At 45.5% G+C, this 19,179-nt stretch overlaps 1 protein-coding gene across 1 annotated transcript; it reads left to right on the top strand.

Moving 5' to 3' along the window:
- Positions 1–2,802: 2,802 nt before the first annotated feature.
- On the top strand, positions 2,803–4,326 carry LOC120670959 (chitinase 1-like). The gene has a single exon (XM_039951150.1). The coding sequence runs from the start codon at positions 2,894–2,896 to the stop codon at positions 3,923–3,925; it is 1,032 nt and encodes a 343-aa protein (XP_039807084.1). The 5' UTR covers positions 2,803–2,893; the 3' UTR covers positions 3,926–4,326.
- The last annotated feature ends 14,853 nt before the right edge of the window (positions 4,327–19,179 follow it).

Below are 19,179 nucleotides of genomic sequence, written 5' to 3'. Positions count from 1 at the left end.
AACTAGGTATTTGGCGAAGTCACCGACATGAAAAGGTCGATGTGTAAAACATAGAGTTTTGGTTGGATTTGGTTGATCAAAGTTTACAAATGCCGAAGTCTGCTATTTATAGACTAAACCTAGACCCCGATGCCGATACGGCGAGATTTAACTTGGATTACAAGAAACAAACTTGCCTAAATAAACGATATAAATCTACAAGATAACTTGCCGACGTCACCTTGCCAGCTCTTTCCTTAACTCCATCAGCTGCGACGCCGTTCCTAGCCCACGGGCCCAAATATGCTTCCATTCTTCCCTAGCTTACGCATCGGCCCACTCCACACCAGCTGCTTGCCCATCGCATTGACACGTGCCAGAAAATGGTGTCAACAACCCCCCTAAAATATCGTTTGGTTCATTTTAGCCCCCAAACAATGCCCTTTGGTTGAAATTAACCCCTAATACAATTTGTCTTTTTCATTTCTCCTTGCATAGCTGTAGTTTTAAGTTAAACTTTTACAAGATGATAGTACACATCATAACACATGTTAAAAAAATACATCATATTTTTCATCATTATTTTGAAAGGTTTAGTATATTTAATAATAAATTAATTATTAGAGTTTATTATATGAAAATAATGATGAACAAACTATAATTTTTTAATATGCATTGTGATGTCTACTGCTACCTTGCAAAATTTGAAATTAAAATTCAACTTGTGTATGGAGAAATAAAATAGATAAATTATATTATGGGGTAAAATGAACTAAATGCCATAGTTTAGGGGGTAAATTGAACCAAGTTATAGCTTAGGGGGTTCTTCAGACTTTGACTGTACTTGAAGGGAGTAAATTGAACTTTTCCAAAAAGAAAGAAAATTGAGTAAAGAAAAGTCAAACTGGGTCAAATTTGGTTAAACTTTGTCCAAATTTGAAAAGTTGAACGTCAAACTCTCTGAAGAGTGTTAAACAATAGATTTAATCAAAAAATATTCAAATTTTGCAGTTTGGAATTTAAATTCCATGAGAGAGAGCATGAATTTACGAGGTCATATAAAATGACAGAAATAGATAATTAGCCATATTCAACAACTTATATTTTGAAATTTGGTTAATCAAGTCACCAGTTTGTCAATATGGAGATGTAGTAAAAAGCATGAACTTTTGAATGGAGCCAAGGTTAAAGGGTTTTGATGATGATATAGATATATTTGAAGGGGTCAAAGATTGAAAGAATAAGTGAAACAGCTCAGCACTTGAAATATTTCTAAGTATGAACTTCAGTGAGAAAGGGCAACTTTGAGGCCAAATAAAGTGATCTTGCATGCAATAACTTTGGTTGACAAGTACCCCATTTCAAATCTTGTTGAATGAGCTATGCAACTGTGTCATTTGTTTCCATGAAAAAGTTTATTAAGAGAGTCAAATTTAAATTCAAATAGAGGTAGTTTGAATAAACTCAGCTGAATTTCAGAAAAACAGCCCGAACCCTAACGTAGAGCTGTTTTAGGAAGGGTTAGAGTGGAATTAGCAAAAATGCCTGAAATAAAAGCTGTATAGGATTGTCAAATATACAACTTTGCTTTTTGTAGATTTTGAAGTTCAGTGGAATAGTTTGGAGAAAAATGTACTGCAAGTTTCAGGTTCAGAATTATTCAGATTTAACTCAGTGCAAACAACAATGTTCAAAGCTCTTTTTGAACAAGTTAAATCTCGATTCAAGTAAAGTGCATAACATAAAAAGGTAGCTAGATGAACCCTCTACAACTTTTATTTTAGCCGATTTCAATGCTCAGTGACAAAAAAGAAAGGAAATTGAGTAAAGAAAGGAGGGGGAAGAAAGACCTGGCCGACTTGTATAAGGTTGAGTCATGCCACGACGCATGGCGCGACTCAGTCGCGCCGAAGTAGATGGTGCGACTCAATCTTGAAGATCGGAATGACCTTTCAGCGAGTCATGCCATCAGGTTTGGTATGACCAATAGGGCTAGTAGACATGTTATAATTAAAATATTAGATTAAAAAGAATTACAATTAAAAGAAATTCCCCTACTGAGACGGCGGGCGCGCCAGCAGGACAAGCTAAGCCCATGGAGCCCGACCGACGATAATTTAACGTAGGATTTGGATGCTACATGCTGCCACGTGATATGCTTGCTTGCTGCGGCGGGGCGGTGAGCACAATATATAATTAATTAAGGTGGTGACGGTGCAGACATCTTTAAATACAGTTGGCAGTGCTAGCACTAGCAGCTGCGCGGTACGGCCGGCAGCCGTAGGCTGCGTGACTCACACCACCACTTTGGCACTTTGCACGTAGGAGTACATTGCAAAGTGCTTAATTACTAGGTGGACACGATTATTGTTTAAACACGGATAGTAATGTATATTATCATTTCATTAAGTATTAATATCTAAGGACGACCGAGCTTGCGTGCTGCCACGATAAACAAGCACGTACGTGATCCACGAGACCACCGGAGCTTCGTGCTGCCGCTAGCAGCTACTCTTTGCTCATGATAGATGCAATGTTGTTAATTTCTAGTACATTAGCTGATAAAAACAAGCTAGCTAGCTAGACCACTACTGGGACTGATGATCGATAACTCATGATATTGTTAGCTGATGATGACACGATAAACAAGCACGTACGTGATCCACGAGACCACCGGAGCTTATCGATAATTATATTGTTAGCTGATGATGACAAGCCCATGGTCGATCTTCGATTGAAACCAATGCAAATGAGCTGGCTGGCTAGCTTGCCAGCTGGCTGGCTATATAAGGACATGCCCTCCCTCCGCTTCTGGCACACAACACAAACACAGCTAGCTAGCTAGCTAGCTACCAAAGAAGAATACAGCAATCAAATTGAAGAAGCACCAATTCATCTGCCTGCGCGTGCAGCCATGATGAGAGGGAGAGGAGCAGTACTGACAGCGGCGGTGGCACTAGTGCTGCTGGCGGTGGCCATGGCCATGTCGACCACCGTGCGAGCCCAGCAGCAGTGCGGGTCCGAGGCCGGCGGCAAGCTGTGCCCCAACTGCCTCTGCTGCAGCCAATGGGGCTACTGCGGCTCCACCTCCGACTACTGCGGCGACGGCTGCCAGAGCCAGTGCCACGGCTGCGATGTCGCCTCCATAATCTCACGCTCCGTGTTCGATGACCTGCTGCCTTACCGCGACGACGCTCTGTGCCCTGCCCGCGGCTTCTACACGTACGACGCCTTCATCGCCGCCGCCAACGCCTTCCCCGGCTTCGGCACCACCGGCGACGCCGAGACCCGGAAGCGCGAGCTCGTCGCGTTCCTGGCGCAGACGTCGCACCTGACCACGGGCGGGGGCACGCACTCGCCCGGCGGCCCCTACGCCTGGGGCTACTGCTTCAAGGAGCAGGTGGAGGATTTGCGCGCCGACTACTGCAGGCCCAGCAACCGGTGGCCCTGCGTCGCCGGCAAGCAGTACTACGGCCGGGGCCCCATCCAGCTCACCTGGAACGACAACTACGGCCGGGCCGGGGAGGGCATCGGCGGCGGCCTGGACCTGGTCAACCACCCGGAGCCGGTGGCCAACAACACCCTGCTGTCCTTCGAGACGGCCATCTGGTTCTGGATGACGCCGCAGTCCCCCAAGCCGTCGTGCCACGACGTGATGACGGGGCAGTGGAGCCCCCCCTCCGCCGACGTGGCCGCGGGGCGCCTGCCGGGGTACGGCCTCACCACCAACATCATCAACGGCAACCAGTGCGGCCCCGGCAGCAGCCACTACCTTGACGACAACGCAGTCGGCTTCTACAAGCACTTCTGCGACAAGCTTGGCGTGAGCTACGGCGAGAACCTGGACTGCCGCAACCAGAGGCCCTACGACCAAGACAACAAAGCGTCGTCAGCATTTTTCATTGATGAAACAGCTACTGCGGCCTTGGATCACGCTGATGCCTAAGACGAAGGGAGCTGCTGTTGCTGGTGCTGCAGCCTCTCGATCTACTATACGCGTCCGTTCGCTTCTTCACCTGCATATCGGAATAAGGTTGCATGCATTGTGTCACATCTCATCAGCTAGCTAGCTGTGAGACGATCGACGACGACGACGATGCGTGTAGCATTGTACGTAGTTGTTGCAAGAAGGCCTGAGCCATGCGAGAGTTCATGGCGAGGTCACCGAGTCTGTCTTAATTAGTTTGTGCGTGCGCGTGTTTCCCTTCTGATGAAAAATGCCTCGTCACATCAGCTATTGCTGTTGCGCGACGAGGCGCTACTGTTGTGTCATGTTTGTCAGCTCCGATACGGTCTAGTATACACCATGCATGAATAAAAAGGAGCTAGCATTGTATTAACCGAAAACCCCATCCGAGGCTTTATCAGCCAAACCCAATTGGTGGGCCTCTAGCTATGAAAAGGCCCGTGAGCTTTTCTCAAGCCCAACCCAACTTGGGACCCCTCTTCACTCTCACTCAGTACCCGAGCCCAACCACCCAGACCCGACTCCCGCGCCGAGCGCACCCGTCCCCCTGCCAGCGGTTTTTCTTCGCCCATCTGTTTTTTTCCTTCGCCGGTTAACATCAGTCTTATATCCCATTCAGCTTCGAATAGATCGTGGGCTATTCGGTTTCCCGATTTGTGGCGATGCACAGCCTCCCACCGGCGTACCTCCTGTATCGCCCCGGCAAACTTCAGACGTCCGCGGGGGGCTCCTGTTCAACCCCTCCTACCGCGCGCCGCTGAGAGACTCCCGCCGGCGCGCCGCATCCTCGCAACGTAGAGCTTCAGAGGTACACTCCTACTGGCGCCCCGATGAGACCCTGCGCCGTCGGTGACCCTCCTGGCGATGTGTTGTTTTTCCGTCCCGTGCCTCCCCGGCGAGCTGGCGTCCGTGCAGCGTGGACACAACAATGCTCTGTTGGAGATATGTTGCCAGTGGCGCAAGGTGTCGTTCTTGCCCTTCGTCGCAGATCCCCCGCACCCCGACGCCACAGGCCTCCACCACTCCATTGTGCTTGGCCGCCACCTATTCCATCGATGTTCGCCATCCGTGAGCCCACATCTGTCTTTCCTATTAGCAAATAATGCAAAAACAAGATCGAAACACGAGACACGATTTTTACATGGAAAACCCTTGTGGGAAAAAAACCACGGAAGACAATCACTATTGAGGTGAATTTACAATCAGGGATGATACATGGCTCATCTACGATGTCTTACCCTGCCGTCTACCTAGGGCTTACATATATATAGGAGAAGCACATGGTCTCCTCAACTTCCACTAGCAATGTGGGATTAAAAGTTTGCACCACATGGGCTTTTGGGATTTATTTGGAATAACTGAATACTTAATGGGCCAAGCCCAAATTCTAACAATCTCCCACCAGAATTTGGATCACAATATAACAATCTCCACCTTGAGCCAAATTCCCTTGTGTTGACGAATAATAAATCTCCATATCAAAATCTTGAATGCCAATGTCCATCGGACTAATCAATGAGTAAGATCACTTGAGTATTCTCCTAACACTTCATATGAAGCAAAACTGAGCAAATATCCAATAGGTCCAAACGCACAGCTATCAACAAAGCAGACGAACAACCTGGGTCTTCAACAAGTTCATAACCCCAGCTAAAGTCTGAGTCTGTGCAGCTGACCTCAAATGCAAGTGATAATAATGCTCAATCCTCAAACGACATAAAGTCGCAACATCAACTGTGGTATTGAACAAATATCCAGTGAAGAACTCATCTCATTGAATAGTATATGCTCCATCGGGAACACAAGATTCAGCAAAATGCTCTTGCACGAGCAAATTGCACGTGTGTATCACGTACAATAAACTGCCGAGTGAATAAGAAAGGTTTACAAGCGTCCCCCTAGTTGAGCCCTCCTCCTCATTCATACCCTTACTTCCTGAGACTCCTCGGTCCTGCCCTCCCACGCATTGTGCTCATCAGTTTTGCCCTCCCGCGCCGCTTGAGCCGCTTCCGTTAGCACAGCCGTGAGCTCCATCCCGACACACGGGTCCCGCACCACGCGCTGACATGTGGCACCCACACGCCCCCTTTCCCCATCAATCCCATTCGAATCAGCCCGACGCCCCCGTGAGTGGCTGCCGCCAGCTCGTGCGCCTACCCGCCGCCGACCCAGCCATGGAGTCCATGCCCCGCCGCCACGCTTGCCCCAACGCCGTCCAGGCCGGTGCGCTGCTCCCTGCCGGCGCTGCCATGGGTCTGGATGCCTCCCGCGAGGCGTTTGTCGGCGGGATCCGGGGCCCTGCCGGTGTGGTGGGGCCGCGGCCAAGGCACGGCAGCATCCAGGCCGGTGCACCGTTCCCCGACGCCGCCACCATGGGTCTAGAGGCCTCCCGCGGCGCGTCTTTCAGCGGGATTCCGGGCCCTGCCGGTGGGGAGGGGGCGCGGCCAAGGCACGGCAGCCTCCAGGCCGGTGCGCCGTTCCCCGCCGCCGCTGCCTTGGGTCTGGAGGCCTCCCGCAGCACGTCTTTCGATGGGATCCCAAGCCCTGCCGGTGTGGAGGGGGCGCGGCCAAGGCACGACAGCCTCCACGCCAGTGTGCCGTTCAATCCCGCCGCCACCATGGGTCTCGAGGCGTTCCGCGGCGCAGCTTTCGGTGGGATCCCGAGCCCTGCAGTAGAGAAGGTGGCACGTTCAAGGTTCATCGGCAGCGGCGTCTAGGCCGGTGCGTCCGACCCCGCCGTGCACAGCATGGCCGGCCGTCGCAGTAGCCTGGCTCGCCATATCGTTCATTGGGGCTCCGTTCCTGCAAATGCCGTAAGTCCTCATTGCTGTACTCTGGGAAAACCATCTAGATCAAATCAAGTACTACAAATTACATCCAGGCAGCTAGCTTGCCATGTTATGGAGCTAAATTTTCCAATGTTGGTTGCATATATGCAGAGTCCTGAGCTTATGCAGAAGAGAACAATGGGAGACCTGGCTGCCTATATTATGGAGATGCAGGACAACGCCGAACGGATGAGGAAGCTGATGTCACAGTACCAGGTGGTGCACGAGTTTGTTCCGCGTCATGTGGTGAATGAGTTGTTTGTCAAGCTAGATGAAATGGCTGAGTCACTCGAATACACATCCCTGCAATGCCAAGAGGCTTTAGATGCCAATCCCTGCAATGGGAGGAAGATGAGTGCCTGCAGGACGATGCGTCATGGTGTGCTGAGAATGACATTGACTTTGAAGAAATTTTAGATCGTCGAATGAATTGATTGTGCAGTACTAGTTATCCAATGATGTTAGTGGCTGTGGCTTGTTACATGTATTGAGATGCTTGTGTTGTTGTCATGTATTGAACAAGATTAACTGATGTATGTCATCCTTTTGTTCAGTTGTACTGATGTATGTCATGTTTGTCATTTTTGTCTCACTACTTCTTTGTTTATTTCTCTACACTTATTCCTGCTGGACATTGATCTTAGGCTCTTTACAGCACCTTGGGCATGCTTGTTGTGTGAATGTTAGTTTCTGGACTTTGCAATGTTGGTTATCTTCTAGCAGTGCATATACTTGTTCAATCAATTGTATTTGCTCAAGAAATCTGTTGCACATTAAGGGAAGAGCACTGCATATTGGCCGAACTAGAGTTTTAGATTACCATACAAAAGACAACCTTGATACCCACGCAGGGGTCACTTAGAGCTTACAAACTCCTTAGAGCTCAAAATACCCACGCAGGGGTCACTTAAGATGATTGCCCTACAAATATTTAGACATTACCGGCATAGTCATTGGCAGAACTATCTAAGATTTAGATTAACATACAAAAGATGGCCTATTCATATAAAGAGTTCCACATAGGCCTTTGGAGTTAAACTAGCTAATTTTGTTTGCAACATATAATAGCTACTAATTCAGTTCATCATCGCAAAACTCATATGCTTCTTGAAGAATGTCGCGAAAAGTATCCATGGCACATGCAAATTCATCAGCTATCTTGCTCTCCTTAGTGACATCATGCAGGTAGTTTGCCGCCCACTGCATCTTTTCCTTAGCATTTCTCACAGAACCCTGCAGCTTATCGATCTTCTTACAATGGTCGCTAATCTGCAATATGAAATTGTATTAAGCTACAAGAGCACGGCACTCCAGTAATCTACCACTGTCTACAAGAGCACGTCATCCTCTCCAAGTGAACCACGTATTTCCATTACCTCTTCTCCCTGTCCAATGCAGTCACTTCAGCCTCATAGGGGTTGCGCCGAACGAGTGACATTTTCAAACCTCTTGTTTTATCATGCAACCTTGTCATCACCACTGGAATTATCTTGTGACCTGCAAATCTTTCCATTGCAATTCTTTGGCGCAACTCAAACTTGGCCATAATCATCACTCTAATTATATCTAACAAATCCACCACATGAAGGTCCTTGATTTTCCTAACCCATGCATTAAAAGACTCCGCCAAGTTGTTGTTCACATAATCTACCTTACATAATTCATTGAACTTGCTTCTCATCCATATCTTTGTGTTTTTCTCATCCATGTAGGGCTTCACTTTTGGCTTCCTGTACATTTGGCTCACATGCTAGTTATGTTTCTTGAGACTATATGTCAATGATGCCGGCCATAAATTATCGTCAAACAACTTTCCCTTGAATCTTTTGCCAAAGTTTGCAGCAAGATGGCGCATGCACTCCCTATGTTCCACTCCAGGGAACACCAAGTCTACTGCAATTTCTAATCCCTTGCAAGCATCTGTATGGATAACCAATCCTTACAGAAAGCCCACAGCCTGTTTCAAATTCTGAAGCCACCATGTCCAGCTCTCGGTTGATTCAGTCTCTAGCACACAATAAGCAACTAGAAAAAGCTAGTTATGTGCATCAATTGCAGAAGTTGCAACTAGCTGCCCTCTGAACCTTCCATTTAGAGCAGTTGCGTCCACTGCTAGATAAGGCCTGCATCCAGCTCTAAACCCTCTCCAACAAGCCTCGAAAGAAACAAAAACCTCCAGAAACATTCCTTTTTCATTGTCTTGCCTTTCACTCTATATGACACTGTTTGGTGGTCAATCTCTACAACACTTCCTAGAGATGCCTTCTCCACTTCAGCTTTGTATGTGTACAATAGGTTGAAACTATCATTCCACGGACCATAAATCTTGTCGAGGGCCATTTCCTTGCCATAAAACACTCTCATATAAGGCACCCTCACATTATACTTCTCATGGAGCCTCTTTATCAGTTAAGATGGACCAATGCTTGGGTTCTATCTGACCCATTCCAACATTGCATCGGCACACCATCTGCTTTTAGCTGCCCTTTGTGCATCTCCTGATCTTACACACGTATGAGGAAATGGGTTCACTTTGACTTGAACAATTGTGATATTCCGCATACAGGAAGCATGCATCCTCCACTGGCACCTCCTGTCTGGACAGTGAACAGTCATTCTAGTGGGCTCACTCTTATCAATCACAAAATCACAATCATTTACTATGCAATAAGTGGCAAGTGCATTCCTGCAATCCATCATTGATTCGAATGTGACACCTTCTGTGAGAGAAGGATTATCTCTGTCATACTCAATTCTCAATCTATCCGGAACCTCTTCATTCTCATCCACCCCCATCTCATTATTCTCCTAATTCTCTTCTTCACCAATGGGTTCAAATTGTGTTGATATGACAACATCTCTCTCAGATTCCACATTATCAACATGTCCCCATAATTCAGGGTACTCCCTCTCATCCTCATCAACTGGTGCAACAACCTCTATTGGATCACCAAGGTTTGGCAAATCATCAGGGATATTTGCATCCATCGTAATAACAGCTGCAAATATTATAAATTGTTTTGATTAATAGGGATGCAGGAAGAGGGATACCATGATAACAATTCTAATTTAACATGCTAGATAGCTGCCCAATTATAATTTAAATGCTAACATGCCGCTGAATGCCACTGGGAACAATGCCGCTAACATGCTGCTGGAATGCTACTAAGGACAATCATATAACTGAGCACAATGCCGCTGAATGCCGCAAAGAAAAGTTGCAACAATGCTGTTATAATTTACCTTAGGGAGGCCTTCACCTTAGCACAGCTATTGCACTGGCCGCAATGCCGCTGGCCAGGGCGTCGCGGCTGGGGCAACCACACAGCACTGGTCGGAGGGCGCAGAGATCAGGGCAGGGTGACCACTCAGCGCTAGCCAAAAGCAGGGCACAGAGAGCAGGACAGGGCGACCACCCGGCGCTAGCCAGAGGGCGCAAAGAGCAGGACAGGGCGACCACCCGGTGCTGGCCGCAGGGCGCAGAGAGCAGGGCGTCGCTGGCCGGAGGAAGCTGGGAGCAGGGCCTCGCTGGCCGCGGAGGGGGAGCAGCGTGTCGCGGAGCGCGGAGGAACGACGTCGGGGCTGGCGCGGATGGAAGCGGAGCGGATGGCTCCGGCCGCGGATGGCGGAACAGCATCGTGGAGTGGGTGTGGCGCGGATGGGGAGCACCGCGTCCCGGCCGCCACGAATGCAAGCGTACCGGAGCCTCCGACGTGGATGGGGGACGGCGTCGCGGAGGGGGTGCAGCACGGAAGGGCCGAGCGGCCGCAGCCGGGAAGGAGGTGATCGGCGGTGGGTAGGCGCACGAGCTGGCGGCGGCCACCCACGGGGGCGTCGGGCCGATTCGAATTGGATGGATGGGGAAAGGAGGCGTGTGGGCCCCACATGTCAGCGCGTGGTGCGGGACCCGCGTGTCAGGATGGAGCTCACGGCTGTGCTAACGGAAGCGGCTCAAGCGGCGCGGGAGGGCAAAACTGATGAGCACAACGCGTGGGAGGGCAGGACCGAGGAGTCTTAGGAAGTAAGGGTATGAATAAGGAGGAGGGCTCAACTAGGGGGGGCTTGTAAAAAACCCAATAAGAAACTAAATTCCATGACATGGTCAATAACTACTCCATTCAAACACAGTTGAGATGTAGGCATAAATGTGCAATTAATGGAGTATAAACCTCTGCAATAGACCCCTGCAATAGTGCAGTCATGAGCGGATGTCTCCGCCTTGTACAACAAACGTACTGAAATCCAGTACAAAAACATTGTAGTTATCTATGCAGCAACTTTGTACTAGACCCCTCTGGACAAGCAAAGACAGCAATAAAAGTGCTGCTCCAGCAATACATAACACTGTAGTATCTAGTCAAACAAACCTCCTCTTTTGCACTTGGAATCCTCCACCTCGAACTCAATTCAGAGCAAAATCTTCACTTTCAATTAACCAACTCCGTATAGGAGTAAAAGAAACCACTAGGCTGACAAGATCGATGTTGTCAAAACATCAACAAGGATTAACTCAAAGTGATCCAATAACATATCCCAATATCTCCTCAAGAATTCAATATGTCTCAGCAGCGGAAATCATATATCAAAAAATAATACTCTCCCAAAAATGTGATCTCTCCAAAATGACATAATGGCATCATAACGGTCTACTAAATAGCACCAATAATACTTGTACTAAGGAACAATGATAAAACATACCATCAATTGAAGAATGCATAAATCTGCATGCTTGGCATAATCCATAGATTAGAATAAGATGGATATGAATGAATCAACCGGCATGAAAAGAAACTCAATTGTGTGTTACTCGGTTGCTTGAAATAAACTCCCTCGGTATATTCTTGTGGTGCACAAACAGATCCAATAGAAAATCCATGTATCAAAATTTCTAAACGGAGAGCACAATCAACGGGAAACCTTCGGAATAAAACTTATTGCAGCACACCTCAATCTAGCAGCCTTTGAGAAGAATAACCAAGAGAAAAATGAATCTACAGTAAATAATCTAGGTATATAACTATAACCCTAGAAAATAACCTGCAGCCTGTGTACACTTCCGTGTACGATCAGCGAAGAACTGAAGAAACCCTGGTAGACTTCCGTGTGTGCGCGTAGCAAAAGTCCTCAATTTTAGGAAAAAGAAATGCACGTCGGCGCCTGCTCTCTATTCTGCGTGGACGTGGGTGGTGCTCCCTTGATCTGTGTGCGCAGCAACATCTTTTCTTCTCAGATGCTCAGAAACCAGCGCAGCAGCGGGCGCACGGTGACAGTCTGACCGTGGATGGGGAAATCACCCTGCTCCTGGATCCTTGTGCTGGAGAGCGCGAGCGCCGGCACGTAGCGAGCGGCCTGGCGGCGCAGGTAGGGTCGCCGATGAATTTGCTGATTGTAGATGGCGGCGGAGGCGGATGATGAAACCTTTATTTTTTAATTAATCTCGTGTATGGCTCTGATACCACTTGTTAGCAAATAATGTGAAAATAAGATCGAAACACGAGACACGATTTTTACGTGGAAAACCCTTGCGGGAAAAAAACCATGGAAGACAGTCACTATTGAGGAGAATTTACAAGCAGGTATGATACATGGCTCGTCTATGATGTCTTATCCTGCCGTCTACGTAGGGCTTACATATATATAGGAGAGTCACATGGTCTCCTCAACTTCCACTAGCAATGTGGGATTAAAAGTTTGCACCACATGGGCTTTTGGGATTTATTTGGAATAACAGAATACTTAATGGGTCAAGCCCAAATTCTAACAATCTCCCACCAGAATTTGGATCACAATATAACATTTCCCATTATCTTTTCTCTTCACTCGGCCCCTTTAAATGCCTCACCAGGTGATTTCTTTTGATTTGTTGCCTTATTAATATATCATATATGAGCCAAGTAATCTGGATTGGGTGAGATTTCATCCGATTGGCTGCTGTTCCAGTCCCTAATGTGATGAGTTTGTGACTCTCATTGATGGCGGGATCGATCCTGATGCGTGGTCACCCATCCCTGGCTGACGAGCTGGTGGCATGGCAAACGAGCTGGTGGCCATGAGCAGATGCACGACGACGTGCAACAACACCGAAATGCCGAATCAAGCATCCAGCAGAGAGGACAAGTGCCGCGGCCCCTGCCCTTAGGTGCCTTGCCCCTTTGTGCTTTCTTCTATTATCAACTGGTGGATTGTATTCTTTTTATGAAACTCCACTGGTGCATGTGTTCAGGAGGGTTTTTTTGTTTGCTAATTAATCTCCGAGTCCAACGTATGTGGATAGTTGTAGATAACAAGATCTCTTGGTAGAGTTATGATTACTAGATTAGCTAGAGAATTATTTGGCAGATTTTGCTGAATTTATTGATTGATAGTTCAGTTTATTTTTAGCTGACAATTATAATACCCTGCCCACGCCTAGACAGAGCATGCAGCTGTTTTTCGTGGTTCTATTGTGGATCGGTGCAACTAATGATGCATGATTAGCTTTATGTTTTGGTGGATTAATTAGATGCATAATTTATCAAAAATATTCAACTTCGTCAGTTATATCATTGAGATATAAAAGCTGCCTTGCCATGGCCATTTTAGTTCTGTCAAAATAATTTATTTCCATTGCCTTCCGGATCTAGACTGCTCTTAGTTCACAGGTAGGGATGAAATCGGTCGGGAACGGTTGGGAAAATACCCTAACCATTTTTGTTTTCATATTTTTATTCGAAAACGGAAACGGCAACGGGAAAGCTCGGTCGGGAAAACAAAATCGGTTATGCTGGATATCGGAAACAGTGCAATTCGATCGGAAACACTCCAATAACGGTCGGGAATCGATAATAAAAAACGGGAACACCGACACATATAACCCCTCTGATGTTCAATTCAATGCAATGGATACAATTGTGCATAGTACATAGACAAATAATACCATTCAAAAGATTATATAATATATATGCTACATGAGATAATTAAGTTGAAAGATTCAATCACAATATATTCCATGACATATTGATTCTTAAACAAGTTCAAGTGACAAAGATCATTACACGAGTGCCCTTCCCCATCACATGCACGGCAGAAGCTGCATGCGGCATGCCCATGCCCTGTCCCCTGCATATGCACGGCAGCAGCACTGGTCAGCAAATGTGCCAGGTGCCCACGAGTGCGACCCATGCGGCCCACGAGCGTGGCGGCATCCAGCCAGCAAAGCGCCAGCCTCCGGATTCTCGTTCCTCTCGCTATAAGAAAGAAGGGCGAATCTCGTGCGATCTCCATTTCTCCGCCAGTTTCTTCTCGCGTCGCCTCTGGGCAGCCGGGGGAGGGGGGGTGGAATTCGGTGGGAGATGTACATATCCCCTCCTAATAGAGTACATCTAGATAGCTTAGGGTTAGTTTCTTTCTCGGTGAGGAATTCACTGGGATTCTTTTGGTTTCCCCTTCAAATCTTCTATGCTACCGCTTGTGTCGATGGTGAGCGAGATTTGATCGGTGCTGGAGTTCACAAGGTGCTTGGCGATGGCTTCTATTGCGGAGGATTCGACACCGATAGGTATGCTACTGTTTATTTCTTATACGTCGGCAAACGAATCCTCTGTATGCTTCTTCGTGCCGTCGGAGTCCTTGGCATCAACAGCAACGAAGGTCTCGTAAACTACGACTTAGTGGTAGATGATTGGAGGGGTTATGGTGGATTTACCGGTGGAGGGTTATTCATCGGAATTTTGTCCCTCTAAGGGTGTCCTAGTGATCGTGTTAGGATCTTCCTTGTGAGGTTTGATATCCATCTTCCTGTATGTACGAGTTGTTTAATTTTGATCCCCCTTGCGGGTATGCTTTTCGTCGTCTGGGGTTGGCCGGTGAGGCGACTGGCGTCTGATCCCGATGACGACGAAGAGACGGCATGCTGCTGTTTGCCGGGGCATTCAATGAATCAACAGCACACTTCTGGTGTGCCACTGATGGGCGTTTTAAAATTCAAAGACTCTTCCTCGATTCGGGATTCGGCCATGAGCTTCATCCTGAGTCTTCTTCATTGCGGGAGATGGAGAAGGGTTGGGTTGTGGCAACAACGGTCGGTGACGGTGAATATCTCTGGGTGCTTCTGTCGAAAAAACTCTATTACAACCGGCCGTATTACATACCTATACTAATGTGCCAGGAATCGGCGCAATGCCGTGAGTCGTGGCCCCATGTGGGGCCCGTGCACTGTTCATGAGGGCCCCCACATACTATTCAGGTGGGACCCACATACTATTCAGGCGGGATCCACGTGGGACCCACGTACTATTCAGGCAGGACCCACATGGGGCCCATGTACTATTCATACGGGATCCACGTACTATTCAGACGGGACCCACGTGAGGCAACGGTTCTATTAAGAGAGCCTCTTTATCTGAAAAAAATTATTTTTCTTCCATTATTTGACATTACAAAATATATTTAACTACTTCCTACATATAAAAATAATTACTAAATTTTGTATACTACATTCACATGTAGTAGTTGTACTACTGTTTGGGTTTGGGTTCCCGTCCATAAACTCACAAAATATAATTGAACTGTTCATTCATTTCTAATCTAATGTTTTTCCCTACTAAAGTAATTAAACTATACCTACTGACACAAAAAACCAACAAATTTTTAAATTATCTGTACCTCTATACTAGAATGCTTGAGATTGGCGCACTCTCAGACTTTAAACTACTATACCGCTTGACTGTAATTTTTAAATTTAACTCAATACATCAATACGATGTTGCTTCGAACATAGTAGCGAATTATATCTTTCCATTAATATTTTAAGTCAATATTTTTAGTATAGACGCGCGAAGGGCGCCAACCTGACTAGTTTTTATCCAGTTGCACGGCCGTTACATCCTTCGTCCGCGGTGCACCCACGTGCAGCTGCTGATCGGGCGGTCCCACATTCCAGAAGACTAGTGATAGAGCGGTGGAGAAATTTAGGGTGTGTTTAGTTCCCAAACTTTTCTCTACAGTACCCGCCACATCAAATTTTCGAACACATGCATGGAGCATTAAATGTAGTTAGAAAAAATAACTAATTACACAGTCTAACTGATTCCTACGAGATGAATCTAATGATATTAATTAATTTATGATTGGACATTAATTGTCAAATAACAATGAAACATGCTACAGTATCAAAACCCAGACTTTTTCACCAACTAAACACCCCCTTATTTCGAGCGCTGGTTCATTTCGTTCCTCCCCCTCTCTCTCTAGGGTTAGTCTCTCTCCATTTTTATCGCACAGGTCGACCAGCGATTCGCCTCCATCTGCTCGCATCTCCTACATCGGTGCCATCCTCTGGATCTTGACGGGCATCTACAGTAGTACGGGAGCTCAGGTAAGTGATTCCCCTCCCTTGCGCGCCCGAGCATAATTTCCCTGTTCGTCATTTTGATGTGTGGCTTTTCCCCCATTTTGATTTGGTGGAGATCCAACAGAGCAAGCATCTAGAATCCATGAGTTAATCAGGGGAAAGGAGAGGGGGAGAACAGGTGATTGCATTCCTTTACGCACCTACCACGCTTTCAGATCTCCTCCCCTATCCATCGTTTTGATATGTGGTTTTTCCTCATATTTGATTTGTTGGAGATGATGGGCCCAATCATATGGAACTCGGCAAGATACTCAGGACAGAGAGAGAGAGAGAGGGGGGGACCAGGTTCGTGCTTGTCCTTGCGCACAACCCAAATCCTCACACACTCGTGGTTTTCGTTGAGTTTGCTTTTGGATTTTTTTTCGTGTGCAGATGTTCATCCAGGCGTGGGCAGCCGTGCTCATCTTTGGGTGATTTTGTTCTATCTATCGATGGGGGACGGAATCACTTCAGGTGAGCGATCTGCTACTGTTTTTTGGTTCAAATCTCGTCACCCGGATTCATTCTGATTTTTTTCCTTTTCTGACAGATTTTTAAGCTGGGCAACCTGAAGTTGAGAACGTGGATTTTCTGAACGCAGCAGAAAAGTGAGTCGAGCATACTATCTATCATTTTTTAATGTAGCTCGTACTGTGTCTGACTCTTGCAAACAGGAAATAGCACTATTTTTCCATGAAGTGTTGCAGTTTACTGATTGGTAGGATTAGCCTTTGGGAAGTGTATCTAATGACTGATTCTTACTCTGTGCTGCTGGCTTGCTTATGGTAGTTTACTATTAGTAGTTTTACACATAGCTTGAATAAACATGGCTGATAGTAGTTTTACTTACTATAGTTCTATGCTAGTTCGGAAATAGTGGGTAGTACGATTGTTTTTAGGCTGTGGGGGAGGGGGTACATTCTCTATGCAATATTTTTTTTTACCTTCAGCATAACAAGCACCTCATCGCTAAGCACAAATCTGTTGTATGCTGAAAGGGAGGTAGAGAGGTAAGAGAAAACATAGAACAATCATCTGTTCATGCTACAGATATAGTGGTTGGACAATCATTGCTTGCTTGGTCCATGGTTTTAGTAATGCTTTAAACTGCTTGTAAGCTCTAGTAAGCTTTTCAGTCTTATCTGCATACCTCTTAGTTAGCACTTGAATTGATCATTTTTAATATTAGTTAGTGCTAATTTTGTCCAGCCAATCTTTTGTATCTTTGCTTCCACTGTACTTTGAGAAATTCCTAACCATTCCTAGGATGTGTTTGTCACTAGTTGGCTTGACTGTTAGAAGAGAGGCATGTCGGGTTGTATCCTAGACATGAGCTTTGTTCTTGGTGCGAATTTTGAAAAGGCTCCCATTCACCCAGCCCCCCTCCTACCCTCTGGTTGCCTTATCAGTCCTTCATGCATATCGTTGGGCAATTTTATAGCATTCTCTTTCTTCTCTAATTTCTGTTTATTTTTTCTGTTCTTCCATTGCAGGTTCACAAGTTATACTGCAGGGGAGATCAAGTACAATGCATGAAGAAGATATATATGATGTGCATATGAACCAGCTCATGTAAATAAGTACATATGAAGTGAGAGCAAGTACTTCTCTTGCAATTTTTTTATCTAAATATGCACTTCATTTGGCAACAATATTGTTCTAGATTAGGTAAATTATGCAATTGTTTTAGGCAATAATATGGTTCTGAATTATGTAATATTATGTCTACAAATCTAGGAAATAATGTGTTTCTATATTAGCAAAAAAAAGATCATGAATTAGGTTATATAGAACTAGTAATGTTTGTTACTAGAGGTATGCAGCCTTGCTGATATTTTTAGTTCTAATGCTAACTGCACTTGCTATTCGTTTCAGTCATACAAAATAGTGTTTAGGATCTTAAACCTGATGTGCCTTTTTCTGCCTGCAAGTTTCCTAGTCAAATCAGCACTATAACTTGCTCTTCAGCTTGGTGTTTAGTGGCATGAAAGTTCATCTTATTGTAATCGACAGCAGTTTAGTTGCAATTCAACCTCGGTTTTGATTCATGAGAAGCTCGATAGTAGTTGTAGTAGCTCTAAACTTTTTATTTAGATTTTAGATGGGTGAAAATGTGTCTTTATATGTTCTATGTTGCATATTGTTTTTCAAAGATTTGCTTATCAGATAGTAAAAAAGAGGTTTGTATATTTATTCTGTATTTTTTTTGTGCACATCATGCAGAATTCTATCAGAAAGTGCGATTTGGGCTTTTTTTTCCGATTCAGTTGCTCTTCCTTTATTTGAGGGCTTAATCTGGGGTGGGTGGGTGGTGTATGATATCACTGTTAATTTGGGTTTTCAAGAATGATGCTTCAGTTTGGTTCCTGAATGTGAAATTGTTAGCTTGTTCTTTTTCACATCATCATAAACATTTCAATACTTTGCAATAGGCATTTTTGTCAAATAATAAAAATATTTTCAGTACTGAGAATTATATCAATTACTAGAAACATTTAATTACCATCCCGTAGGCAAATACATCAATTATGAGATGCATTTTAGTACTTTCCAGTAGGCAAATACATCAAATATTAGAAGCATTTTCAGGACTAGGCAATAGTATTGGTAGGAATTGAGCAATAATATTTGTTCTTGATAGGTAATAATGTGGGTTACAATATGTATTTTATTCTGCAGAAGGTGTACATGTGGTTTCTGCATGCTGCAGCTGATGAATCATCACGCGGAAACTGCTATCGCATAAAGTATGGTAGTATAGATAGTTGATGCACATGTAGGAGCAGCTGCATCACAATAAATTATTAGATGCTAAATCTAATGTTTACTTTGTGTTTTATAGTGCCGATCTAATGTTTCATGTAGGCAACATACTGCAAAATCTTCAACCTCTAGTGTTTTTCTCTAATTATGTTTTTTTTAAAAGTATTGCAGGTCATAGCGTGGTTAGGAAGGGAAGCAAATAGGAATTTTCTCTAAAGTTATTTTCTTGTATATTTACTTTAATTTTGATTCAAACCAATCTGTTTTATTTG

Source organism: Panicum virgatum, chromosome 4N, assembly GCF_016808335.1.
Source record: "Panicum virgatum strain AP13 chromosome 4N, P.virgatum_v5, whole genome shotgun sequence".
NCBI classification, from domain to species: domain Eukaryota; kingdom Viridiplantae; phylum Streptophyta; class Magnoliopsida; order Poales; family Poaceae; genus Panicum; species Panicum virgatum.
Note: the sequence above shows the minus strand (reverse complement) of the source record. Positions and strands in the feature narration are given on the sequence as shown.

What these genes read in the sequence shown, in the direction of transcription:
- LOC120670959 (XM_039951150.1), top strand. Translation starts at nt 2,894, where the DNA reads ATGATGAGAGGGAGAGGAGCAGTACTGACAGCGGCGGTGGCACTAGTG.